This window comes from Salmo salar, chromosome 13, assembly GCF_965601325.2.
Source record: "Salmo salar chromosome 13, fSalSal1, whole genome shotgun sequence".
NCBI lineage: Eukaryota > Metazoa > Chordata > Actinopteri > Salmoniformes > Salmonidae > Salmo > Salmo salar.
In genome coordinates this window covers 43,871,256-43,898,710 of record NC_138303.1, presented here as the reverse complement: position 1 = coordinate 43,898,710, position 27,455 = coordinate 43,871,256, and the positions used below count along the sequence as shown (strand labels likewise).

The following is a 27,455-nucleotide window of genomic DNA, read 5'->3' as shown; positions in this document are numbered from 1 at the left end:
TGCCAAAGAGAAAAATACACAGATAGTGACATACAGGGGAGTCATGAACTGATTTCCATGCCAACTTAATTGAAAATATAAACTTTATTGTTCTATTATACAATACAAAACAACGTAAAGCTAAATCTTTGAGGAACAAGATCTACAATTCTTTGTTTTACTCGTTTACTTCTCTCTCTATAACAGTATAAAACATCCACAGTAATAAATATTTTTGTATTTACATAAACCAGAATGGTAATATTCAGTGCATGACAAAAACAGGTGTTAAAGGGCAATTTTGCCACTTTTCAACCTCATATTCATTATCACCAGCGTCATACCAGTGTCAACATATGTGAAAACAGTGCATTTCTGAGATCCGTGCTTAAAAAGACACGAAGAAAGCTCCTAAAAAAATATTGTGACATCACAGGCTAGGATTAAAAGTAAGAAAAACAGTGATTATCAAAACCTGCTATGAGTTCCAGGCCCCGTCACCACCCATCTCTAGTGTTTGAAAATCACTGTTTTAAAAGGTTTTAAAACTTTTGATGATGTCATCATGGTAGAACTTTTTTAACTCTATTTGTTTCTACAAAACGTAGGAAATCCGCCGTTTTCACATTCATAGACATTGTTATTGTGCTGGAGATATTGAAAATGAGGTTGAAAAGTGGATGGAATTGCCCTTTATTTGCAGGGAAGAAAGAAGAATGTTTCGCCAATTTTCTAACAAATTCTGTTTCCCGCCGTCAAGAAATCTGCGTAATTTACATGAATGGAAATAAACAAAATAACAGTTCAATGAAATCATGATCTGACATGACTAATGATAGCATATTTTCTCTCCTTCCATCCATTGGATTATAACAGTTGCATAAATCATTCTTCCCTCAAATTGCAAGTAACTTCAGCATAAATATATATTTCTATATATATTATTTACATTTTGGTTTTCTGAGCTGATATACATTTCCCTTTGTAGTGGCCTTATATTAAAGATGCACTATGCAGAAATCGCTCCGCCATTTCCTGGTTGTTAAAATTCGAATAGTTCACCTAATTTCAATTTATGTGGCAAAGCAAGCAAGTATAGTGTAGAGAATCATTGTACCATGTAAACCGCTATGAAATATATTTTACATAACCAAAAAGATTGTATTTTCAGCTGTTTGAAGCAGGTGTACAAACGCAAAAGTAAAAGATGCAAACAATAAGCACGGGAAGCAAAGAAATAGTGCACATAGAACAGCTCTACTGCTTCTAAGACTTGCTTACAATGAAGATGACAGATCTATAACTCAAATTTCTATGTGGATTTGGTTGGGTCGCCCAAAATGTGACATATTGCAGCTTTAAAGGTTTTCCCCTCAATTTAAGGTACACAGCTAGATGCAGGTCATATTGAATGGGAAAACCTTTGTCTGTCCACTGTAAACTTGGACAGGAAGATATTGGATTATTTTACACACTTGTCACACGTTGCCACAGCAGGGCAATGTCTTTAGTCTTTGTCAACATAGGTATACCTCCTAGGCTAACAGAATAGGTTGCAAGGTTGACTCCAGGTGTCACTATTTGGCACTGGTTCCCATTTTATGGACACGGTTGCCATACTGCAGGTCTCACTATTTGGCAGGTCAACCCAGTTCTCTTGCAGTGCCACTATCTCCTACACTAAAACATACATCTAGTTATACTCTCCGATATTCAGTGTATTGATACTACATTAAAACTATTCACACATATTACGATTTTATTCCAGGTTGATATAACATTTTGTCTAAGGCTTTTCTGTTATCCTACAACATCCAGTCATTTAACGTCAGTTACCGTGGTGCAGTAAATCTCTGTGGTAACTCCGGGTTGAGGTGTGGCAGATTCCAGAGCAATCTAAACAAAGAGGGCATGTGTGGTGAGTTCGACAGGGAATCATAACGGCTTGGTTTGCGTCCAGGACCTAAGTACACAGCAATTGGAGGAGAGGACTGCACATGCCGAGCGATATACTTCACACAATTTTATGTGAGGAAAGTAGCTGTAGCAAAAGAACGGGGGGGGGGGGGGGGGGGGGGACTGTGATGTTTAAAATAACCACCCTCTTGTTAAAGTTCTTCACCGGTTTATGAGAGACCATGCTTGTGTTTTTCCCGCCACAGAGACATCTGTCTGACATTGCCCGGTAACTGTTACTCCTGTCCCCTCCTCGCATCTCCCCTCCTCTCCCCTCACTTCTCTCTCCTCCTCTCCCCTCACTTCTCTCTCCTCCTCTCCCATCACTCCTCTCTCCACTACCCACACTCCTATCTCTTGCTGTAGAGGGAAGAGGTGGAGAGAACAGAGAGACTAACTGTATCTTGTAAGGTCAGAGAGGGCAAAAGCCTTAAATCCCAGCGTCTCTCTGACTAATTTTGTTTGCTTATTCCTTGCCACAATTCTATTTCCTGTTTAACTACTTCCTTTTACCTAAGCTGCCTCTGGTCTTGTTACTCGTGCTGGGAAGCCATAGAGAGGATTGGTTTCCATTCCATTCTACATGGTTGGATAGCTACAACATTTTAAATACCCAGTAAGCACACTTACATACTCTCACGTTACCACAGTGTCAGTAGCAAGCACACGTAAGCACACATGTTCACACACAACACACCCGCCCTCTTTCTACACCCTGTAGTCATAGTTGTGCTTTTCTCTCTTCTTTCTTCCTCAAAAACATTGATTCAAATCTAGTGCTTTGATTCAAATCTAGTACTTTGATTCAAATCTAGTACTTTGATTCAAATCTAGTACTTTGATTCAAATCTAGTACTCCCGGTATTCACTTTTTTTCACCCTCCAATTGCCCCTTTATAGAGTTAGCCCTTCCCCTATCTACCACGCCAACCCACAGAACCCTATTCCTCTATCTACACACCACCTGCCCAAAGAACCAGCTCATCTTCACCTCCCCATCCCTGTCCTCCTGGTTCACCCCTGATCAGAGGCACTGGTGTAACGTCTGTGTGCTGGTGCAGTTGAGGCAGCTGACATGGCAGCACCAGTGGAACGTACAGTGACACCTCTCAGTGACCTTCTCAGTCTGGGTCTTGAACCCTCTACCGCAACACAGGAGCTCACACCCGTCCAGCGCCGGAGACGAGCTGTTACAGTTCCTCCCAGAGGTACCGTGGGTACCCGTCTTGCCGTTGTAGGAGCAGAAGTTGGGCGACTTCTCGAAGTAGACCAGGTCTCTGGACGATGGGGGTTTGTGGGCGGGGTTCTCGGGTTCGAGATGGCGTGGGTCGGCGCGGTGAGAGGCGCGGTTGGAGCCCTTGTTGGCGTAGACGACCCGGGAGGCTCCGTCGAAGCGGTCCTTCAGGAAGTCCCCCACGGCGCGGAAGCTGGGTAGACGCATCCAGCAGGTACGCACGACGCATGATCCTGACATGCCATGGCATTTACACTCCTGTCGCATCTCTGACGACACTGTCTGGAGAGAGAAGACACGGGGGAGAGAGAGAAAACACAGGGGAGAGAGAGAAGACACAGGGGAGAGAGAGAAGACACGGGGGAGAGAGAGAAAACACAGGGGAGAGAGAGAAAACACAGGGGAGAGAGAGAAGACACGGGGGAGAGAGAGAAGACACGGGGGAGAGAGAGAAAACACAGGGGAGAGAGAGAAAACACAGGGGAGAGAGAGAAGACACAGGGGAGAGAGAGAAGACACGGGGGAGAGAGAGAAAACACAGGGAAGAGAGAGAAGACACAGGGGAGAGAGAAAAGACACAGGGGAGAGAGAGAGAAGACACAGGGGAGAGAGAGAGAAGACAGGGGAGAGAGAGAAGACACAGGGGAGAGAGAGAAAACACAGGGGAGAGAGAGAAGACACAGGGGAGAGAGAGAAGACACGGGGGAGAGAGAGAAAACACAGGGGAGAGAGAAGACACAGGGGAGAGAGAGAGAAGACACAGGGGAGAGAGAGAGAAGACAGGGGAGAGAGAGAAGACACGGGGGAGAGAGAGAAAACACAGGGGAGAGAGAGAAGACACAGGGGAGAGAGAGAAGACACGGGGGAGAGAGAGAAAACACAGGGGAGAGAGAGAAGACACAGGGGAGAGAGAGAAGACACGGGGGAGAGAGAGAAAACACAGGGGAGAGAGAGAAAACACAGGGGAGAGAGAGAAGACACGGGGGAGAGAGAGAAAACACAGGGGAGAGAGAGAAGACACAGGGGAGAGAGAGAAGACACGGGGAGAGAGAGAAAACACAGGGGAGAGAGAGAAAACACAGGGAAGAGAGAGAAGACACAGGGGAGAGAGAAAAGACACAGGGGAGAGAGAGAGAAGACACAGGGGAGAGAGAGAGAAGACAGGGGAGAGAGAAAAGACACAGGGGATTAGCAATGGAGAAAATAAAACATGGATGATGTGAACAGCTAAGAACATTTTCAAAAACGGTGAAAGAAAATGTGGAAGAATGTGAAGAGAAGAAATGTGAAGGAAAACAAGACTGGAATTCAGAATAATGGGTTGAGGAAGATCACCGAAAAGGAATGAACATACAGTTCATCATGAAAAGCGATCTATGAACCAACGGCTCCCTCACCATTCTCCCTGCCTCGTTGTTGTGTAGGTTGTTGAGGTATCGGAGATCCCTTCCTCTCTCGCTGGAGTCCACAAACTCCCGGCTGAACATCCGGCCAAAGTCCACGTTGTCGCTGCAGCCGCCCCAGTGCCAGTCAGGGCCCCCAGGCCCCCGGCGACGGTAGTCACAGGTGCAGGACTCAATGGCCCCCTCAGAGCAGGAGCGGGCCACCGCATGGGTCACCCCCGCACTCGTGATCGCAAACACAAACGCCGTCTCTCGGCAACCTGCCACATCAACAGCAGAAATTCTCTTTAGCCTATACAACCTTTTTTGTCAGTCTATAGTAATGCAACTATGCGCAATCTGGTCTGAATTATGATTTAAATGTCAGAATCTCAAGATATGTAAAGATAGGCTTTTAGCTTCCCAAAGGGTCTACGAGAGAAACCAAGATTCCATGATATTCTGCGCTAAAAATGTCTACCGGTTGTCTTAGTGAGGAGGCCAGGAGGGACAACAGACAACTCACCACGGTTGACGATTTTGCCAAATATTGCCGGGCTGTGGGTGGTCGGGCAGTTCCAGCGGCGGTTCCTGAACTGCCATTTGCACTCCTGGATGGCAGTATGCAGGCCGGCTGCGATAGCGTGGAGGATCCCCGGGTTCTGGCGGATGAGGCGGCGCTGGCGACGGCTCAGCAGGGCCAAGCTAGGGTCCAGGACCAACTGGACGTTCTTGGAGTTGGTGAGGAGGTTGGCAGAGGAGGCCACATTCACAATCCCCCTAGCGGAGAGGACGAGAAGACAGGGTGGAATCAGTTAGTTAGAAAGAAGCTCATACATTGGTTCTTTAATTATATCCATTGACTTTAAAACAATTAATTAGGTTCAAATGTATTTATTCATATAGGATTCTGATAAGAATTGGATAATGTAAAGAGTTTAATTGGAATTTGAGTGTCAGTCACAAGAAATAACAAGCAACTTCAATATATCTACAATCTACTTAATCGAAAGTGATTATGGCTGCCATTATTGACTACATGACTGCCATATTGCATTGTCATCTACTATATTTATGGTTTCAGTTACGTTCGTAATTGGTGTCTCCTGCAAACCGTTAGCAATCAGAAAGACTCATCGTTATAAATTGACTGATCAGTGCCAGACGGTAGTGCGCGGTCGGTCCAGTCTATGGAACGTTATGATCACATCTTCGGATAAATATTTCAATCCAATTATCTTCTCTCTCGTTTTGTATTTTCCTTGTTGATTTTCTTGGCATATTGTAGTGATAAGGATTGGTTTAGATGTCAGACAGACCCAAACAAATAGCCCACCCCAGTGACTTTGCAAGGCTGTCCAAAATGTAGCGTTTCTTTTTTATTTAACTAGGCAAGTCAGTTAAGAACAAATTCTTATTTATAATGACGGCCTAGGAACAGTGTGTTAAAAGTCGTGTTCAGGGCAGAACGACAGATTTATACCTTGTCAGATCGGGGATTCGATCTAGCAACCTTTACGGTTACCGGCCCAACGCTCTAACCACTAGGCTAACTAATTATATTGAGGTCTGCGTTATCATTTTCATTATTAATGTAAATATTATTTATGCGACTGTTATCTTTGCAGAATATGGATTATATGTATTTAACTTGACAGAATGCATATTATTCAATGGACATAAGCCTAATTCATTTATATTTGTCCACATAAGCTAGTGTAAGAAAAACTACTTTCACATTTTGCTTTGATAGTTTATAACAAATGTATGCAGACATTGGCATCCTACAGTGTATCCTATATAGAGTAGAATGTTGAGAATACGACATTGAACGGAACCGCTCTTTGCCATCAAATATATCCATTTTTAATTTATCCCACATTGGACAGAAAAATGTTGTCTCGCGTTCAAGCCACACTGTCAAAATGACTAGGGGGGAGAGACAGAGAGGGAGACAGAAAGAGAGACGGAGAGAGAGGCTGACTTGAATAAATATGGGCTGCAACCGACCCTAAATAAACGAAATCGTTATCATATTGAAACACAATACTTCCCTTTACATCAAATAATTTCATGGAGAAAGCGGGCCTTATTCATTTCGATTGAAAACCGGCTAGATCTATTTAATTAGTTGCTCGCTCTAATTGGGAAGTGGTGTCCAAATACCTTCAAATATTAATGGCTTGTGGTTGCTGCTTGGTTTTCTACCAGAAACGAACTGAAATGATGAATCGGGTGCCAACAATAACACATGATTATTTCGAGCATAACAGGTTTATCCATTTTGCTATAGTGTTAATTCAGTTGGAGAATAGCACGGCATCTTCCAGGCAATAAACCAATGTACCACTTAACTGGCTCCTTTGCTGCACCCTCCGTCGAAATGAGCATAGGTCCTCAGGAGGCGCATTACATCACACATAAAGTCAACTACTCACCACCACCGGCCGCTATTGTTGACTGCTCCCGTGCCTGAGAGCGAGGAAACCAGCAGGATGCACGCGGCTTTCACCCCCAGAAGCAGTGCGAGGATCCTCATTGTGTCTTCAATTACAATGTGAAGAGAGAGCAGGCAAATGTCAAAGTTCCACATCTGAATTCCAGCCACTTTTTATACCTGGTTCTAATTATGATAACAATCCTATTTTTAGGCACAAATAAATCTAGCAGATGGAATACGCATGTGTTCACCCCATGGCCCATAAATAAAACGATAATGAAAACAGGGCAGTTATTTATACAATAAATAATTCGATTGCGATCTCGTGTTACAGGAGTCACTCATTATAAAAGTAAGGCTACCGGGTTATTCATCTCTCCGATAGCCTGTCATTCTCCAACGCAGGTTATCAAATCAGAGCAGGTACCCTAACGCCTCAAATTCCTACTCACCACACCACATTCCAAAGAGAGGGACTTTAGAGGTGAAAAAGCAACGAGGAGCCTTGTCTTATAGCAATTGCCTGAAATGAATCTGGTGAGGAGACTGTCAGACAGAGGAAACAGGTTGCTAAATGAGTCCTCCTATGTAGTGTCTTTTCAGTCTAGGCTGCTGGACGCTGCTGCTGCTGTTCTCTTCACGTGCTCTCTCTGTCTATCTCTGCTCTGCACAGCAGCGCATTGAGCGCGTGGGACAGTCCCGAAGACTTGATCCCCTCCGTGAGTGATAGGCGACACATTCTTCTCTTATTGAGCACTACAAGAGGAATGAAAAAGGGATTTGCTGCTCTCATCTCCCTGTTTTTTTTTCTGCCCCCCTTTTTCAAAAGGATTGGAAGGAGGGATAGTTAATTCTCTTCATAGGGCACAATGAATAAAGAAAACAAAACCGGACAGAACAGATGAGAAAGGAAGAAAAATTTTTTGCCAGGGCAATCCACCAGTGTAAATTGCACATATTACTAACTGAATCTCACGGTAATCAAAGAATCCATCGATTCCTTGGAAATGAGGGAAATGAATGCTGACTCATGCTCTGTCTTCCACATCCAGTTTGTCTTCCTGAATAAGGTCCCTCTCAAGTCAAAACACTGAGATGTGTGTGTCTGTGTGTGGAGATTTGCTGTGACTGTGAGTGCGCACAGTGTGGTGTCCTCCGGCTTTCTGTATGCAAGAGGCTGGTCGGTGTCACGGTACAGTACAGTTACAGCGGAATATGAGCCATCTAAACTGCCTTTTTTTACCCGCTGGTAGGATTACTCCCTTAACCGCGTCTCCTCCTTCTTTATTAAACTTTGTCGTATACATTCTCAATATGTTTTTAGTGGCTTGAACCATTTCTCTGCCTCTTCATTCCATCAGCTTAAACCATATATTTGTCTTATTTTTTTGTTATTAAATAATGCCAACTTAGAGACCTACATTTTGTGCCCAATTAAAATATAAAACATATTTTGGGAGACTGTCTCACTCTTGCCGAACTTTGCGCACGCACACGCACGCGCACACACACACTCATCAAAAATAATGGCCTACATGATACATTCACATGATTAATGAATGAGACCCAAGTTGATGAATCATGATGATTCATCATATTGGGAAGAGGTTTACGTTTAGAGAGGATGCTGTCATCATTTTAATTATTCACATTTGAGATGATGAACCCTATTTGGAATGATTTAGGTTTGATAAATGTCACCCAAAAAAGAAAAGCGAGGGAATTAGACGTAAATGAATTCCCAAAACATCTAGCGTGCAGACCTCCCTCAGCGCATGGCTGTGATCAGAGCAGCAGCCACACTGCGCCGTCTCCAGCTCATCATCCACAGACTGTGGAGTATGAGCAAATATCCCCCATAGATCTAGGCCTGGGAATTACCAAGGAACTCACGATACGATATTATCACGATACTTTGGTGCAATATGATATGCATTGTAATTCTCACGATTCTCACGATTGTATATGTATTGCGATTCAACGTTACAAACATATTGCTTACCATATGTCTGCTGCAGAGGGACAAGAGAGAGCCACGAGAACACAAAAACAAGTTTTGATCAGTCATAGTTTTGATCAGAAATAAAAGTGCTGAAAACAAATTGCCTCCCTATTTAAGTAGATGATGGAGAACATAAGGGGAAAATACTGGAGTTTTGGTGCAGGTGTAGGCACAGCCAACTAACGCAAAAATAATATGTAACTATCGATTTTTCTCACATCAACACATAAACCCAGACATACAATTAATTGAAATCAGGCTACTTGATGTCCTTAGTCTATATTTGTTTCTCAATATGATTGAAGTGGAGTTTTTTTGTTTAGGTATAGGATCAGCCTACGCGTACATCATCCGTAATGGAATTATGGCATCTGATAATGAATGATCTTTCTCTCTCATGGTTTAAAGACATGATAGCAGAAGGAAGTGATCTTTTGTCCAGCGGTTTTAATGAGTGCTATCCTACGTCGATTATACTCCCGCTTCTTAAAGTTGCAGCTCAAACGGGCTTCCTGGGGCACTCATGCAACACCGAGAAGATTAGAGCCCCCAATCCGGATAAAGGGACGCCTTTTATATACAAATCAACTTCAAATCACTTTTTAAGCCACTTAGATATACACGCCAAGCTAGAATGCTAATGCACTTTTCATTGCCGGAGCTTAGGGAATAGGAGATTAAATGATGAATTGGTGTCACTATGCGCACCGGCGGCGTTTAAGGGGGATTTTAACTCAATTTTATGAAACTACATCACGCGTTTCCATGTTATAATTCCTTGTTCTTTGAAGGAGAACAGGGATTAACGGGAATTGATACTTTATCTGAACGCACCTGTTGATACAATTACTATTTTTAATATAGGCACATGCAAAATAACTAATTTTGCGCATGATAGAATATACACTCAGAAAAAAACGTGCTATCTAAGAACCTAAAGGGGTTATTCGGCTGTCCCCATAGGAGAACCATGTAGAACACTTTTGGGTTCGATGTTGAACCATTTCTACAGAGGGTTTTATATGGAACCAAAAAGGTTTCTACCTGGAACCAAAAAGGGTTCTCCTATCTATGGGGACAGCCGAATAACCCTTTCCAAACCCTTTTTTTTCTCTAAGAGTGTAGGCCTGTCTTTGTTTATTTTAACCTGTGGTCGGGATAGCCTTGCATGGTCTCGTCATATCAACCATTCGAAACCTGCTGGGTGAGAACTTTATCAAATCCTCAGTAGTATCTGGTGCGTTTTGTCATTTTTGGGAAGCTACAGTCTCCAAAGGAAGCATGGGAAAAATACCCATGTCTGGCACATCCTTGTTAAAGGCAAGATGCCAATCTTAAAAGGGCAGGGAGAAAACAATTGTGGTAGGCTATTGTGCAATACTTTTTTCTAGGAAACTGTATGCACTGTGACAACAGTTTATCAAAGAAATTGAAAACGGATGAATTGTGGCAATAAACAATAACTTCTTCAAACTTTAAGAAATAAATAGTTGATTCAAACGTTGGCTACTTATTGAAAATGCCATAAAACATCCTCACTATTCCCTTCTGTATGGAACGTTTTATTTCCTCTGAAAACAAGCAGATTGTTACGGAGTGAAGAAGTTGTTTCAAACACAATAATAAAGAACAGACGCGCTGATTGAGGTGGGAGGAAGAGGGATGCGGGGGGAGGAAGAGGGATGCGGGGGGAGGAAGACGGGGAACAGATGACTGTGTACCCAAGTATTGTTGGAGAGCCAAGAGGAGAGCCGTGCGCCTGCCTGCTGCTGCCCCAAGCTCCCTGTCGTAGGCCTACATTGGAACCAGCAGCAGCAGCATCCAACCAACCAACCCCCTCCCCCCAGCACTCTATTGTCAATTATTTCCTGGACATATAGAATGTTTTTTCACTTGGGTTTCACCTGAATGCATGTTCGTTTTCTTTCAATAGTATCCAACAAAACAGGAAACATCCCTACCAGTGACGTTAAATGTTAATGCGTTTTCCATGGTCTGTTCAGTGCAATCAGAAATCCCTCTCACAGTCGACCTGTGTTCATATAAGAGATGATGCCGAGGGTGATGATGGTAAGGAAAATGGTACCTGCGCGTAATATCTTTGGATACTGCGTTATAACACTTATTGACTATCGGTCAAATTCACATAACTGTTAGTCAACTGTTGATTCTTTTTTCATAAGGTCAATACTTTGAAAACAACCGCCTGCAGCGGCATCTCCACTCCCTTATTTTCTCTCCCCCTCCCCTTCACGTTCGCCCCAAACTATTCTGCTCCCTTTTTTCACTCCCCGTTCTGTTGGAGGCACATCGATAATCTACTCCACTCATCTTGTTTTCTTTGTTTTATCGATTACCACACCAGTGTTTTAATGTCACGTCAAGAAAGACGCTTACCAAAATGGAGATATCACATCAATTCCGTTGGGACCAAGTCCTGATTTTGGCAGCGACACTTATGTCACCTGCAATCACGTAAGTAGCCGGAGAGTGATGAGAAGAAGAGAGAGTAGGCTACTGATGTTCGATGAGCATTCCTGAGAAAAACAAATAATTAAAGCGAAAGTTTCAATCGGAAGAAGATTCTGTCTGGCTACTCCATGAGTCTTATCCAAGTGTTGTATTTTAGTGAAATTACTTGGTGTGTATATTACAATGCGTTGATGTTTCCGATCAGCTCTGTCTCACTAACTGACTATTGCTGCTGCTGCTACTACCTCTGTCATCACGATTTCAAATGTTTTCTTGTTTCTGACCTGTAATTACGTGCGCGCGCGCACACACACACACACGCGCACGCACACACACACACACACACACACACACACACACACACACACACACAAGCTAATCAGAAGCAACAGTTGGAAGACTGCATGATCGAGGACATTATTATTAGGCTACTCCAGCTGTCAACTGGCCCAGATGGTTGGTTTAGTAACAATGTCATCCATGTTTCTACTCCAGAAGATTTTACACTACTGCTCTTTAGGCCTACTGTAATTTGTTCAACTGAAACAAATAGTAAAGGTATGTAAATACCGTAGATATGATGGTAAGCCTAGAGATATAATCAACATTCTGTGTCCTTACAATGTTTCCCTGAACTTAAGCTATATCTTAAGTCCTATGCGTTATATGTCTCAGCAAATACTATTCTCTGAATCTTCATTACATTACATGACACTTTCACTCTTAGATGAAGGCTCAGACCGGGCACTTCTGGGCCTCCTTCACAGATAGATATTGCTCTAGGACTTGATTGATGAACCCTTGGCCAACTCCTCTGTATCTCTCCCTCCCTCCTCAACATATGTATCCCCTCCTCAGTGTGCTGTGTAATGACATCCTGGGTCTGAAGGTGGCAGGAGATCCGGTTCTGACCCCGAACTCTGTCTGCCTGCGGCTGGCGGGCCTGAGCAAGCGTCAGATTCGTCTGTGTGTGCAAAGCCCCGACGTGACGGCCTCTGCTCTGCAGGGCATCCAGGTCATAGAGATATAGTATACAATTCACAGCTTTTTTTAAAACAACATTTAACCATATTTCATCAGGGTCTAAATGAAAGATGACCAAGATGGCCATCATTTTAGTCACGCTACCAGGATACCAATTTCCATTCTAGTGTTGCATTTCATTCTATGATGCAGGTGGCCATCCACGAGTGCCAGCACCAGCTCAGAGACCAGCGGTGGAACTGTTCTGCTCTGGAGAGCCACAGCAAGCTGCCCCATCAGAGTGCCATCCTCAACAGAGGTGAGAGACACACAGAGGAGTGCAGCGAAAAAAGGGTTGGGAATAGGGCCAGGAGCTTTTGGTGACTATGTGATTTGATCAGGAAAAACTCCAGACCCCAATCCCTGGTCAGGAGAATCTTTAGGCTCTAGGTGGGGATAGTAGACAAATGTATTGTTGTGCTCATAGAATAAGAATAACGACAGGATAGGAAGTTTTCCTGTGATATTTAGATTACACCCAGTATGATGACATCTTGACTATGATGTGTCTGTCTGTCCTTGTCCCCCAGGCTTCAGGGAGAGTGCCTTCTCTCTGTCCCTGCTGGCAGCGGGTGTGGCACACTCCGTGGCTTCCGCCTGCAGCCTAGGCAAGCTCCGGGGCTGCGGCTGCGAGGCCAAGCGTCGCCTGGACGAAGATAAGATTCGCCTCAAACTCACCCAGCTGCAGTTGCAGACCCTCCAGAGGGGAGGAGCCAGAGTGGGCATGGGAGTGGGTGGGGGAGGAGCGGCACACCCCCAGGAGATCAGAGATGTGCCAGCCAGCCTGCGTTCTGGTTCTACCCACCCCTCCTCCCTCCTCAAGCCCCTACCAGAGGACCTCAGCCCCCTGCAGGAGACCTGGGAATGGGGGGGCTGTAGCCATGACGCCCGCTTCGGGGAGAGATTCTCCAAAGATTGGTTGGACTCCCGGGGCTCCCCACGGGATATCCACGCCCGCATGAGGATCCACAACAACAGGGTTGGCCGACAGGTGAGCAGAGACTCTGACAGAGTCTTGTATATTCTGTATCAAGATGATAACTGCAGATAAGAGTCAGGCTCTCATTTGTTGAAGGTTTCCCAATGGAATTCATCAAGTTTTCTAATGTTCCTGGAATTGGATATTAAATTGAACCAATTAGCTTAAAAATGATAAATTAAATATTTATAACAGATTTATAAACTATCTATAAACTACATGTATGAACCATTTTAAATACATTTATAATTGTTACCCTACTACATTGTAATCAAAACCACTCTAGACTTGTATGGATAATGACATGATTGTTTCCCCCTGCACAGCTAGTGACTGACAACATGAAGAGGAAGTGTACATGCCACGGCACGTCAGGCAGCTGCCAGTTCAAGACCTGCTGGTACGTGTCCCCAGAGTTCAGACTGCTGGGGTCTCTGCTCAGGGACAAGTTCCTCTCCGCCATCTTCATTAACTCCCAGAACAAGAACAACGGGGTGTTCAACCCCCGGGTCGCAGCCGGGAATGGTGCCTCGAATGGGGTCAGGAACGGGGCCGAATGGAGTACTGGGTCTGGGGGCGCGGGGAGCCCAAACAATGGGGGTCGGCGGAGGAGCGCTGTGTCACGTGAGCTGGTCTACTTTGAGAAGTCGCCAGACTTCTGTGATCAGGAGCCGTCCCTGGACTCTCTGGGTACTCAGGGCCGTATCTGCAACAAGACCAGCCACAGCATGGACAGCTGCGGGTCGTTGTGCTGCGGAAGGGGACACAACATCCTGAAGCAGACACGTAGTGAGAGGTGCCACTGCCGCTTCCACTGGTGCTGCTACGTGCTCTGTGAGGAGTGCAGAGTCACAGAGTGGGTCAACGTCTGCAAGTAGATAGGTATATGACCTGCCAAGACTCCTGTAAGGACCCATCCAATAGGACGCAGCGTGGCACTAGGATCCACCCATTGACTCTCCAGTGTACTACGCGCAAACCCACACAACCAAACCTTTCATTTGGTACATGGGTAGACGATCCACTTCATTTACTAAGGCCTGACACTTAGTTACTTTCTGGTAATCCTCTTCATGCATTGGGGCGCATGGGCATCCACAAGAGAGCACTGTTTCTAGTGAGCAGGTTACTTGGTTAGCGTTCCCACAGGCGAGGCCACACTCTTTCATGCCCTTCTTAACAGTCCTTCTCCAGGTTTTTCCTGGACATATCCAGGACACAGGATGGCAAAATGAAAATCCACCCTTTAACTCTGTCCAATATACACACATCCACCCATCCAAACCTTTCATTTCAGACTCGGTGTTTGTTTTTCTATTTGCGTCGGCTAAAGTCTCCCACAGAATCTGTTTATCCCCCACTTCTCTCTCCTTTTTCTTTTTCCGTCATCTGGGATCTATTTTCCCTTTGTTGCCTGTCAAAATGCCAAGTCAGAGGTTGAAGACGAGGTGACTCATGTCATTTGTCTGTCTTTCCTCTGCCTGTTTAGATGCAGCCCTTTCAGCCATGGAAATCTGAATGTCCTGGACCCCATCTGGTGTTCTGTTCTGTTCTCCCCTGCTCTCTACTCGGGAACAAAGAACATCTCAGACAGCAGAAACACATCATTATTTCAACTAAGTAATACCCAGGCTAGTATCACAGTGTTCCGTTTTTGTTTACATGATCAAATGTATGTTAATGTTTGTGCGTGAACTTATTTTGCCTTCCTTGCTTGGCATATGCTGTGTGGGACCATTTTATGAGAGGAACACATGAGGCCCAATGACTGAATGTTGCTCTGCTCAGGATGGTGAAGTTGAACTGAAGCTGTTATAATCAACAAAGCCTGAACACAACAGTGAGACGCTGGAAAACAGACATAGCATGAGTTTTGATATGGAGTGTGGTAATGAACTCCAGAGGATGATTATACTCATTGGACATTTTGCACCTACGCCTCAAGACTACAGGGTTTAAATTCTTTAATGCCGGTTCTCCATTACAAGAACCAGGAGGAACTAACGAAACAGAACTAAAGAGAACCAGGCATGATGGTTCCTCAACGTGTTTCCATTACCAATGGAATCAGAACTCGAGTGACTAGGAATCTAGTGGGGACAGTTTGTTCTGCCCATTGATTTTCTTGGATCCACTGGAGAAGAAAATCCATGTTTGAAAATTATTTGAAGCAATTTGACCATTGATTTGATGGAATGCTGTCGGTCCCTCTCCCAACTGAACTGCAGGTCATTTAGGTAATGCCTTAGAATTGTAACAGTCATTACCACAAACTGTATTATCGCTGTTTCTTTTGTTTTGTGATGTTGTTTTGTGAATCAATATAATTATTATGTCACAAATATGCCTATACTTATTTTTGCCGGCCGGAGTTCTCTCATTCCATTGTGAGAGCAGAGGTTAGGTGTTTGCATGCCTGAAACGTTCCAATGCTGTTAAATGTGTGGGGAAGAGTGTACAAGTGTAGGGTTGGAAGTATAGGGCACAAATCTATAGGTCTACTCTACACTCCACACAGGAGAGAGGTGATGAGACTCATTGGCCGCTTCCTTCATGCAGAGAGCGGTGGTTTTTATGGCAGCAGGATATTGTTTCCTGAACGAATGACTTTTATTACTAGAGGAGAGAGGATTGAGGAGAAGGAGGGGCGATTATACCAGTCTCTCTGTGTTGTGTGTGTGTGTGTGAGCCTGGGATCATCTGTCCAGGGTTCACAGCCAAGGGAGACTCAGTGCACAATGTGGTGCTGCTACTGAAGACACCGTGTCCCTGTCTGTCTAAGTCAGAGACAGACAAACAGAGAGACGGGGCTCATGCGTGATTTACACACTCATCCCACATACCGTCCAGGGCCTGGCAAGATTAAAGATAAGAACATTCTTAGATCCACACATATGGGGGATATACAAACTTGATGGTATCCAGCTTGTCTTAGGCCTTCAATGGTTAATATTACTTTGTTCGTGTGAACATGAGTCCACTGATTGAAACACCCTTTTGGTAGACTGAAAGTGATTGACTGTCCCAATATCTGGATCAAGCACGCTCGCCCTGGTATTTAGTGAGAGAATAGGAGAGAGGGGGACACTGAGAGGGACTGCTATGGGATTGGAATGATAAGGGATAACTCGATCTCTGGTTTGCATTTCTTCATTCCTATATCATTTCACCCTGGAGCTGCTGCTGCTGTTGCGAAGGGGAATTTCCTGTCACCGTTTCTCCCCATGTGTGAGACAGAGGTTGGACAGCCCTGGATCGCTTTGTCGTCTCTTTTTCTCCCTCTGTCTGTGTCAGTCTCTCAGTCTCTCGCTCCCACTCCCTCTTCTTCTCCTCTCTCCTTCTCTCCTCTCTCTGTCTCCCTGTCTCCCTCTCTCCTTCTCTCCCCCTCTCTCTGTCTCCCTGTCTCCCTCTCTTCTCTACGCCCTCTCTCCGTTTCCCTCTCTCCTCTATTGACCTCTCGCTTGCCCAATGGTGTAAAGTAAAGTACTACTTAAGTAGTTTTTTGGGTTATCTGTAATTTAATCTGTACTTTACTATTTATATTTTTGACAACTTTTACTTTTACTTCACTACATTCCTAAAGAAAGTAATGTACTTTTACTCCATACATTTTCCCTGACACCCAAAAGTACTCATTACATTTAGAAAATGGTTCAATTCAAGCACTTTTCAAGAGAGAACCCCTGGTCATCCATACTGCCTCTGATCTGACGGACTTACTAACACACCTGCTTCATTTGTAAATGATGTGTGAGTGTTGGAGTGTGCCCCTTTCTATACATACATTTAAAAAATAAGAAAATGGTGCCTTAATATAAGGAATTTTAAATTATTTATACTTTTACTTTTGATACTTAAGTATATTTGAGCAATTACATTTACTTGTGATACTTAAGTATATTTAAAACCAAATACTTTTAGACTTTTACTCAAGTAGTATTTTACTGGGTGACTTTCACTTTTACTTGAATCATTTTCTATTAAGGTATCTTTACTTTTACTCAAGTATGACAATTGGGTACTTTTTCCACCGGTGCGCTCGCCTACTCCCGCCCCCTTTCTTTCCCAGTCTCCCACCATGGCTGCAGTCTGCAGACACTGACACATGCATGGCAACACATTGACTGCCCCTATAGTAATGACAACCAGACCCAGCTGAATTAAAGGGAGAGCGAAACGGGGAAGTTAGGAAAGATAAAAGTCCTCAACATTGACTGACAGGATGATTACACTGTATGTTTAACAGAAGATGATTCAATATGTTTAGCTAGATTGAAAGAAAGCCTAGATAGATGCATACATACAAACATGAAGGCAAACTCTGCAAGAGAGGGAGAGAGCGGGAGAGAGGATTTCTAAAGCATATTCTGTATAAATACATGGCTCAAAACATCTGCTTCTCGACTGAGTCCCCTTTCGTTTTTGATGTGGGACATGCAGTGAGAGAGTCAGGCAGAGGGAGAAAACACAAGGAGCCTGCTACCCAGAACATCAAAGCTCTCTGCTCCTCTGCCCTCAACATGCAAGCCCTCATTAGTTCAGCAAGCACAACCAACCTGACTTGTGATTGTGTTTGCTGGGGTGCACTCTGGCAAACACTTCAGAGGAATAGTAGGCTCCTTTAAATTATAACTCCAACCTCCCCGGTTCTCCGACCCCCCCCCCACCACCACCACCACCCCTAGTCGGTCCCTACCCGTTGTACAGTAACCCCCCTATAACCCCCTCTGCGCTCCCAACACACACAAACACATGCTACTGCACACTCCCCCTACATCCACTCCTCCCCGTAGTCTGGTGTGCAGCTGCTAACATCTGCCTCACTCTTTTTGTTGTTGCTTTAACCGCTGAACAAACACACCTATCATGTATAGAGACACTAGCAGACAGACATACTGTACAGAGAGACACACTGGTTTATCAGCATGGAAATAACTCACTCAATTAGTGTATATTGTAGGCCTTTACTGTACGTATACTCAAAGCTAAGGATTAGGATGTCAAATCAATCATTTTGACAGACCGGTGACTTATCTATGATGGTTTGAGTACTGGGTCTTTGAACCCATATTTGAATCTGAGCACATACAGCCTCACATGCAGGCCTGTATACACCATATAACTCACGTACAGCAGTTCACGCTTCAAAGAAGGTTTGTCTATGACAAAGTCATTTAAGGCTTGCTATGGCATTGCTTTTTGATGTGTTTGGTCTGGTATACATGTAATAAATAGAAAATCACGAGTAAAAGTATTTTAGCATTGTTTGAGCCATGATGATTCAACACAATTCAACAAAATCAAAATGTTGCCACAGAACTGTGAGTGAGTGGCCTGTTGTGAGAGGGATTCAGTGTAGCCTAAATTATGCTTCTTCTCAGCTCATTGTCTCTGCCACACTAACTCTGCCAAGAACTTATGCTTTGGCATCGTTTTAACAGTTCCCCACTTACTTATTTATTAAGGCGTTTCTAGGTTGAATAATTCATATAGGATATGCTTGCCCCTAGTCAAAATGTTTTACTCTATAGTCTTTTATAATATATAAATATTTTTTAAACTGTTGGCTATTTTGTTTTGAATCTCGAAACACACAAACTTTGACAGGCATTAATTGTATTATTGTACAGTAACAGAGCTACTTGTAATCTATGAAGGGTATTTATCACTGGACATGCAAACAAACCACACAAAAACTATGTCAACTCAAACCCTGACCAGGATTGATGTTATTTAAGTTTCAACACAGAAGGCTATATAAAGAGCAATCAATGAATGAATTACAAACATCCCATTAAAAAAAACAAATAGAGAATATCCAATCAAAACAGAATTGACCCCCAGGAGCCTCCAACTGAAAATGGTATCACTCAGACGTATTGGCAGTGAAGGGGGCGCGTGATCGGCCCACGAAGTGATGGAGAGGTGTACTTGGTGAGCTCATCATCGCGAGACTTCAGGAGTAACCTGTCTTTCTTTGCGGCTTCTCGCGAGAGACAAACTGCACTGCCCGAATCCAGCTGGTACGTCTAAAAGAGGTAAGTGCGGGTGAGATGGACATTAGAAAATGATGGATAACGTAAAACTGTAGAAATACAAGAATGCGGCATCGTGTCCTGTCGTTACAGAAATAAAAGGACTAGGTGTTTGTAGGGATTCTAGTGAATTAACGGCGTTCATACAGGCCACCTAAGCATCGCTTGTAGTCGTGACTGGAGGAGATAAGGTGAAAACCATAATTTTCCTATGGATGGAAATAAGAGTTGCCATGGTATTTGTGATATTTACAGTGTGTCTACATATTATATTTACCAATACTATTTAATTTAACCGGCATGTCGTGGTGCCAAATGTGATGCAAAGATACAGGGTGTTCCAATCCACACACACAGGCGCACTGAGGTCGCTGTACCATCATTACGAGTGCTCTTGCACAACGACGGATGTGCTTCATAGTAGCATATGTGGTGACTGCGATGCAGTGATTGAAAAAAAATCACTTAATGAACACATTCATCCACGTATTTTTAAGCTATTTCAATATTTTTTTACTCAGAACAGAAGACAGTTGTTATAATGCACATGTCACCCTAGAACGAATTGATGATCCTTGCTTTAGGGCTGTTATAGCAGGTACAGAGGACATATTGCTGCTACCGTGGCACATACATATTTATGTAGATTACGGAACATATTTCAATGTATAGATTAGAACTGCTATAAACTACATAAACCCATCTCAACAAAGGATTGCGGTAGGTAGTAGGCCGACACCACAGCAGCTCCTCTCACCAGTGTGCGGTCTTCCAGCCTACAGGCCTTCAGTCAGGTCAGCTTCCTCAGCCCGCCTGTGGAGGTGTGAAGGAGGCTTTATTGGTTTGCCTCTGAAGTGGTTTGGAGCTGTTACGAGGTGTTAATGGCCTGAGTAGTGGTTGAAGGGCTTCTGAGTGTCCTTCTGCATGTCTCTGTGGTTCTGACTCTGTGAATCTACTAGCGCCCTGCCTGTTTAGCCGCTGTCTTGCCATTTAGGCTATGGGGGAATTTGCCTATTCCTAGGGCTCAGAGTTGTTCCTGAACTTGTGATTTGACCTGGCCTCCAGACTTTTGCCTTGGTCAGGTCAGGTAGTCAGGAAAACTCTGGGCCCTAGGAATAATTCCCTGTTAATGGTATGTTACTCAGGACCAGTTTTTCTTGGTTAAGTTACAAGGTCAGGAAAACTCTGGGCCCTGACATCCAGCTGCCCATCAGCTCTGTAGCAGTGAGTTGAGGTCCGACCAGCCATCCATCCAGCCAGCCAGCCAGCCGCCAGCCGGTCAACCAGCCAGCCAGTCACCATGGGGAACATCTTTGGCAACCTGCTGAAGAGCCTGTTAGGAAAGAAGGAGATGAGGATCCTGATGGTGGGGCTGGACGCTGCAGGGAAGACCACCATCCTATACAAACTGAAGCTGGGAGAGATAGTCACCACCATCCCCACTATCGGTATGGAAAGTCTCACAGTCTAACCACTATCGTCACCACCATCCCCACTATCGGTATGGAAAGTCTCACAGTCTAACCACTATCGGTATGGAAAGTCTCACAGTCTAACCACTATCGGTATGGAAAGTCTCACAGTCTAACCACTATCGGTATGGAAAGTCTCACAGTCTAACCACTATCGGTATGGAAAGTCTCACAGTCTAACCACTATCGGTATGGAAAGTCTCACAGTCTAACCACTATCGGTATGGAAAGTCTCACAGTCTAACCACTATCGGTATGGAAAGTCTCACAGTCTAACCACTATCGGTATGGAAAGTCTCACAGTCTAACCACGAAGGACATTGGTGATAAAGGATTAAAACAAAATAAAACGCCATATCATTTTGACATTTTGACTCATCCTTAATCATCACACACCTACAACTGTTTATAAGGCATTTATAACACACATACGGCTCTTTAGGAGCGGTTTATAACACCGACGGCTGTTGAAAAGACATTTATAACACTCGTATCCTTTTCTCCTGCTCAGGGTTTAACGTGGAGACGGTTGAGTATAAGAACATCAGTTTCACGGTGTGGGACGTGGGTGGCCAGGACAAGATCAGGCCTCTGTGGAGACACTACTTCCAGAACACACAGGGTAAGTATAGTGGGAGCTAACAAGCTTTAGCTCAGCGGGCTAAGGCTCTTGTGACCTGTAAGCTGAGCAGGAGGGCTCTGGCTCTTAACTGGTCTGTGACTGTGTAATGGAGGCGGTACAACGAACCACGCTCATGTGATGAGTAACCTTGCCTGAGACCTGAAAAACGTACATTAGCTCCCCAGGCTGCTAACGCCTAGGCTTCAGCTCAGTGTGCTAACTCAGTCTTGTTCTACCTGATAGTTAATTGCAAATGTAACAGGGGTCAGTGTGCTGCCAACAGCTTAGCTTCCTCCACTGACCGACTGCCCCATACCAGGCTCAAACCTGTGATCCTCTGCTTCTCAACACACCTGACCGTCCTCATTGACAACGTTCCAACCATATGAGCTATACAAAAGGTACCAATTGGATGGCTCCATTAGCGATATGTCAAACTAGCTGTGGAGTGAGCTTACGGTGTGTTCTTAACTCTTACACACACCAGGCGTCCCAGGTCTACTTCAGTCCCTGGTTGGAAGAATGAAAAAACATGTCTGTGGAACTGTCTTCAAGGCCCAGATTTGAATTTGAGGGCTATAGGGCCTTGCTAGGACAAAGACTGCCCCTACAGGTCTATGATACATCCGGCACCGTGATGTCACCCTGACACCTGAAGCTATTGGGCTGACTCACACACTCTAGATACAGACATTTGCATACTGCATCAAGCACTTGTTCTTCACATGTAAAGCGTTTTGCTCGTTTTGGGTTAGGATTGTTATGTTTTTCTATACCATGCTCTGGTTGGAAGATGAGCCCGTTCATTCTGATAGAGGGGGATGCCTAGAGACAGAAAAAAACTGTGTCATCAGTGGGTTTGTGTAGTTTAATGACAAGCGTGTCGTGCTTCCTGACGAATAAGTCCTGTTTTGGTTCCAGGTTTGATCTTTGTGGTGGACAGTAACGACCGTGAGCGGGTGAACGAGGCTCGGGAGGAGCTGATGAGGATGCTGGCTGAGGACGAGCTACGAGACGCCGTGCTTCTCATCTTCGCTAATAAACAGGTATGGACAATTCCTATAGCCTCACTCAATTCGTGTTTTTCTCTGCTGCCTCATGTGCTTTTCATCGCTAACTATCATTCTGTCTACCCGGGATTTCCTTACGCCTATAATCTTCGCTCTCTCTCATGTGCTTTTCTCCACTCCTATCCTTCCGACCTTACCTCACGTCCTGTGTAGGACCTGCCCAATGCCATGAATGCAGCAGAGATCACAGACAAGCTGGGGCTCCACTCCCTACGTCACCGCAACTGGTACATCCAGGCCACCTGCGCCACCAGCGGAGACGGTCTATACGAGGGCCTCGACTGGCTGGCCAATCAGCTGAAGAACAAGAAGTGAGTGGACCAATCAGAGGAGAGTGAAGAGAAACCTTAGTGGCAGCTCTTGAAACAGGAAGTGGTAGTTGGTTGTAGTTGATCCATTAAGTGAAGAATCCTGACATGGTGGGAGTGAAATGTGATTGGTATGTACTGTAGGAAGGGGGCTTAAACTGTACCATTCTTTGAGGACATTTTCAACCTGATGTCAATTATTAAAAACAGTTATCACCTTGCAGACATGTGCCATCAATGTCAATACATGACATTTCATACATAATTATTAACCACATATTAATAAGCATCCCGTTTTTAGAAACACTATTTATGAATGAATGAATTAATACATTATTTATTTATTAATTTATGTAATTTCACTTATACATCAGAATGGATACTAGCAATGTTAGTTGGCTTTGGAACACAGTATTATGCATGGCCATACAGTAAAAGATCTCTCGGAAATGAAGTTTGGAATTGTATCTGTCTAATGTTATCTATTTAGCCAGTCTTCTGACAGTGTTCTCCTTTTACACAAAAATTGCTACTGCTGGTTGGAGCAATGCAGTAATGGTAGATATTAATGGACAGTGACATAGGTTTGTGTAAAACACATCCAATATGCAAGAGCATGCTTTTTCTATGTCAACTGTATATTACACATTTTACTTAACAAGTACAAACATATACCTGAAAAAATATACCTGAAATATACCTGAAGGAGTCATCGTGGTTGATATGTTCAATTGTAGTTATCGGGATTTGTGTATGGACTGATATATATCGATATAAAGATGGAATCCGCATTAGGGGATACAGCGCCACTGTTCGCCCCCCAGCGCCTTTGTTATTGTTTTGGTTTTGTTGACTAAATGTCGGTGAGGAGAACCCAAATGGAGGTGAGCAGCTTGGTAAAAAAAATAGAATAATTGCAGTACATTTTCTTCTGTTCTACCGTGTGTGCAACGCTGTCGGAGGGTGGGGGAAAAAACAGTGTTCGTTGTTTGCAGTAACTTCTTTGTTGTTGTAATATCCCAAATGGACTCGAAAGGATTCCAGCTTTAACATTACAGCTTGTGTATTACATTTCCCACATTGAGTTTAGTTTGGTGCAACAGTTGTTTTTGTGGCCTTATATCGCTAGTGTTGAAAATCCTTTATTCTGATGATGGTTTTGTGTGTAAAGTTTAACATCAAGTGGGACCGCAGTTGTGGCAAAATGTATCAATTCATGTCTTGATTTTTCCCTCCTTTAACTCAGTTGAGTCTGTGCAAGATAAAAAAAAAAGTTATGTTATATTACTGTAACAATGTAATTACTCAACATTCCAGTTAATAATGTGTATTAAAAAGAATTGAAACAGGGTTTATTTATTGATGTTTCCAGACAAAAAAAGAGTTTGACGATTAAATCCTAGTTAAGAATACATATGTGTTGGTGAGGATGTGTCCAGTGATACCAGTTAACCTGTTAACAGCACTGGTAAGTCAATAAAAAATACCTACGTTCTTTCATTAGATTCCATGTCTTCAGATTGTTAGGACGCGCCTTGAGTTTTGGGATGTGTGTGAAATATTTTCACAGCTTGGCCCCGCAATTTAGTTCAGCGATTCAGAGGTCCATATTGGCACCATCCCCAGCCCATGCGCTATCCCCGCAACAGTCCTGTGTCTCCAGCCCTCCAGCTTCCATCCCACTCCACCCCAGCTCTAGCACTGGCCCCCACCCTAGCCCCAGGCCCAATCTGCCCCGCCCCTCCATCCCCAATGTTGTGTCTCCAGGGGTGTGACAGCAGTATGTGGGTCAGATAGAGCTGCTCCCTGGGCCCCCGGGGCCCCCTGCAGGCCTGCCACAATAGCGGCCCCAGGGTGGGTGCCATATCTGGGATTCTCTTCCGTAACCGGGACGCCCCTCGCCCAGGGCACAGACACACTGGCAACAGCCCCACAATCAATTCATCAATCTGTTGAAGGGACTGGCTACCAGGCGGGATGCAAAGGCCATGCAGAGGACTGGGGACTGGAACATCAACCTGCCCCCACACACGGCCTGGCCCCGGACAGACAGTCAGACAGGCTAGGGCCACTAGGGATGATGATGATTCTATGGTGAAGAATCTGAGGAGGTCTGGCAACAGCAGCAAAATCCACCAGAACTGGGTCAAACATGAAGCCATCATCATACTCTGTCATGGAGCCATCCCACTCACAGTAGTCTGTCTATAACAATAGTCTGTAGACTGTTGATGGAACATCAGATCACAGATTCAGGACTGGCTGACACATGTAGACACCTAAATACTGTATTTACTGTATAGGAAGGCTGTTCTTTCCCTTGCTTTTATCTGCTTCCAATTTAAGAGTTGACCCTAGGAGTTGAAAAGTCAGAAGAACTCCTAGAAAGTAATAGCAATTGAAGATTGTGTTCTTATGCAACACCATTATAATAGTTAGAGGTGGGGATGGATTTTGTGTATGTTTTTACATTAAAGGCTAAATGTGAAGGCCTATTCCACGCTAAACCTGCAACATTTGCTCAGTGTTCAGCTAATAAACTTCTGTGGCAGACAACTCAGCGCCCTGGCCTCTGTCTCCCCCTGCTGCATATAAAGAGTATGACATGGAATCACAAAACAGCTAGGGGATGTATGCACATAAATTAGGTACTGCCTAAGGACCCGATTACAACCCGAGTTGAGCACCGTAAATGAAACGTAATTCGCTTTGCTTTTCACCCGCTAGTCGTTTGGGGCGAAGATGGAATAAATTAAGGTGTGGCGGAGGTGTGTGTTCAGATACGCCCTATTCTGACCTTGACTTAATTTCCTAACAATTCCACCACCTTTACGCACGAGGAAACCATGAATGAGGTCTAGCGAACCTACCGGTTCCAAGTGGAAAAAGCATCTATTCATTTTTTCCAATAGAAATAACACCATTCTCCATGCACTGTAATTTACAACTTGATAAGAGCTATTGATAAGCGCTAGGTTAATGAGTAATCCACTTGAATAAGGGAATTATAAATATAAATGACACTTGTTTAAAATATATTTTACCTTATAATCGCTGCAGACAAATGTGTAACCAGTCATATGGCAGCAAACTGAAGCATATCAACATATCAACTTTCCCACAGTAAAGTTTATGAAATGCAGTGCCATTATGCACCATTTTCAGTGTACGGCCTTTTAACTTGTAGGGATGGGCACTAGCAAATGTCTTAAATTATAGACTACCCCAACTTCTCTGTTTCCTATTTCTATCATGTTAAATATTACCCACTAACAATCAGTATCAACCGTCAGTTGGCCTAATAATCACACATATTCAAGAGCCAATTGACTGTTATTTCCCTTCAGTTGGTATAACCTGAATTATGATTCCATTTAATTACATTGTTTTGTTCACCTTCATTTGCTTCCTCTGTAAACGCCGTCACAGCCATGTGGTTGTTGCTGAGGAAAACAGTTGATAATACAAAAAAAGACAGGCTAATTCAACTGTTATGGAGTGGGTTTCCCGAGTGGCGCAGCGGTCTAAGACACTGCATCTCAGTGCTAGAGGCGTCACTACAGACCCTGGTTTGATTCCAGGCGCACAATTGACCCAGCGTCGCCGGGGTAGGCCGTCTTTGTAAAGAATGTGTTCTTAACTGACTTGCCTAGTTAAATAAAGGTTAAATCAAATAAATAAAGGCCATGGCAGTTTGAACCCGATGCATGGCACAATACTTGGCTGTGTCAACACACAGTTAGTGCAGGCAATAGGGTTTAGCCTACTATTGTACACTATTCTCCCTATTATAATTCTATATACTGTACACTAATCTTCCAACATTACCATGGGTTTAAGAATGGGGAAATTTTCAGAATGAATCAAACCACCGTTTCTTTCTTTCGTAAGTAAAGGCTCTCCAAACCTGTTTTTTATGATTAATTAACACTTTCCTAACCCTAATTAATCTACCAAATCTGAGTATTTTTAAATCTACTAATTGGTGCTGAAACGGAGACGGATATGCATATATTTAGATGGCTTTCTTTCATTGATTCCTAATATTCTGAACCGTTGTCTTGATATATTCTATTAAGTCCGTCGAACAAAATTCTAACTAAAAGGTACACCGTATTTAAAGGGATGGTTAAAGATAAATGTACTGAAAACCGGTGGTGACAACATTTCGCTACACTTGCATTAGCATCTGCTAATCATGTGTATGTGACCAATAAATTTGATTTGGTTGGTGACGTTTTAGAGGGAGGACGATTTTAAGGAATTTTAATTGTATTATTATTCTAATCTTTTTTTAATAAAAAAATACTTTCCTTTATTTTCCCCTAACCCTACCACCCCTCCCCTAATTGGGCTAAAACTAATGGACAACAAAATCAAATCAAATTTATTTATATAGCCCTTCGTACATCAGCTGATATCTCAAAGTGCTGTACAGAAACCCAGCCTAAAACCCCAAACAGCAAGCAATGCATGTGAAA

At 43.8% G+C, this 27,455-nt stretch overlaps 3 protein-coding genes across 6 annotated transcripts; 2 read left to right on the top strand and 1 right to left on the bottom strand.

Annotated features, from left to right (window-relative positions):
- Window positions 1–65: 65 nt before the first annotated feature.
- On the bottom strand, window positions 66–8,114 carry wnt1 (wingless-type MMTV integration site family, member 1). Its single transcript, XM_014135885.3, has 5 exons — window positions 7,444–8,114; window positions 6,990–7,095; window positions 5,078–5,331; window positions 4,567–4,832; window positions 66–3,451 (listed from the first exon to the last, which is right to left on the bottom strand). The coding sequence occupies exons 1-5, from the start codon at window positions 7,451–7,453 to the stop codon at window positions 2,960–2,962; spliced, it is 1,128 nt and encodes a 375-aa protein (XP_013991360.3). The 5' UTR covers window positions 7,454–8,114; the 3' UTR covers window positions 66–2,959.
- A 3,174-nt stretch (window positions 8,115–11,288) lies between these two features.
- wnt10b (wingless-type MMTV integration site family, member 10b) lies at window positions 11,289–17,186 on the top strand. The gene is made up of 5 exons (XM_014135886.3): window positions 11,289–11,468; window positions 12,324–12,480; window positions 12,642–12,747; window positions 13,019–13,479; window positions 13,794–17,186. Exons 1-5 carry the CDS (start codon window positions 11,395–11,397, stop codon window positions 14,343–14,345), a joined length of 1,350 nt encoding a protein of 449 aa, XP_013991361.3. The 5' UTR covers window positions 11,289–11,394; the 3' UTR covers window positions 14,346–17,186.
- Window positions 17,187–19,462: 2,276 nt separating this feature from the next.
- Window positions 19,463–24,324, top strand: arf3a (ADP-ribosylation factor 3a). 4 transcript variants are annotated; one of them, XM_045692174.2, is made up of 5 exons: window positions 19,463–19,505; window positions 20,717–20,950; window positions 21,486–21,596; window positions 22,518–22,642; window positions 22,820–23,197. In XM_045692174.2, exons 2-5 carry the CDS (start codon window positions 20,803–20,805, stop codon window positions 22,979–22,981), a joined length of 546 nt encoding a protein of 181 aa, XP_045548130.1. In that variant the 5' UTR covers window positions 19,463–19,505; window positions 20,717–20,802; the 3' UTR covers window positions 22,982–23,197.
- Window positions 24,325–27,455: the final 3,131 nt, after the last annotated feature.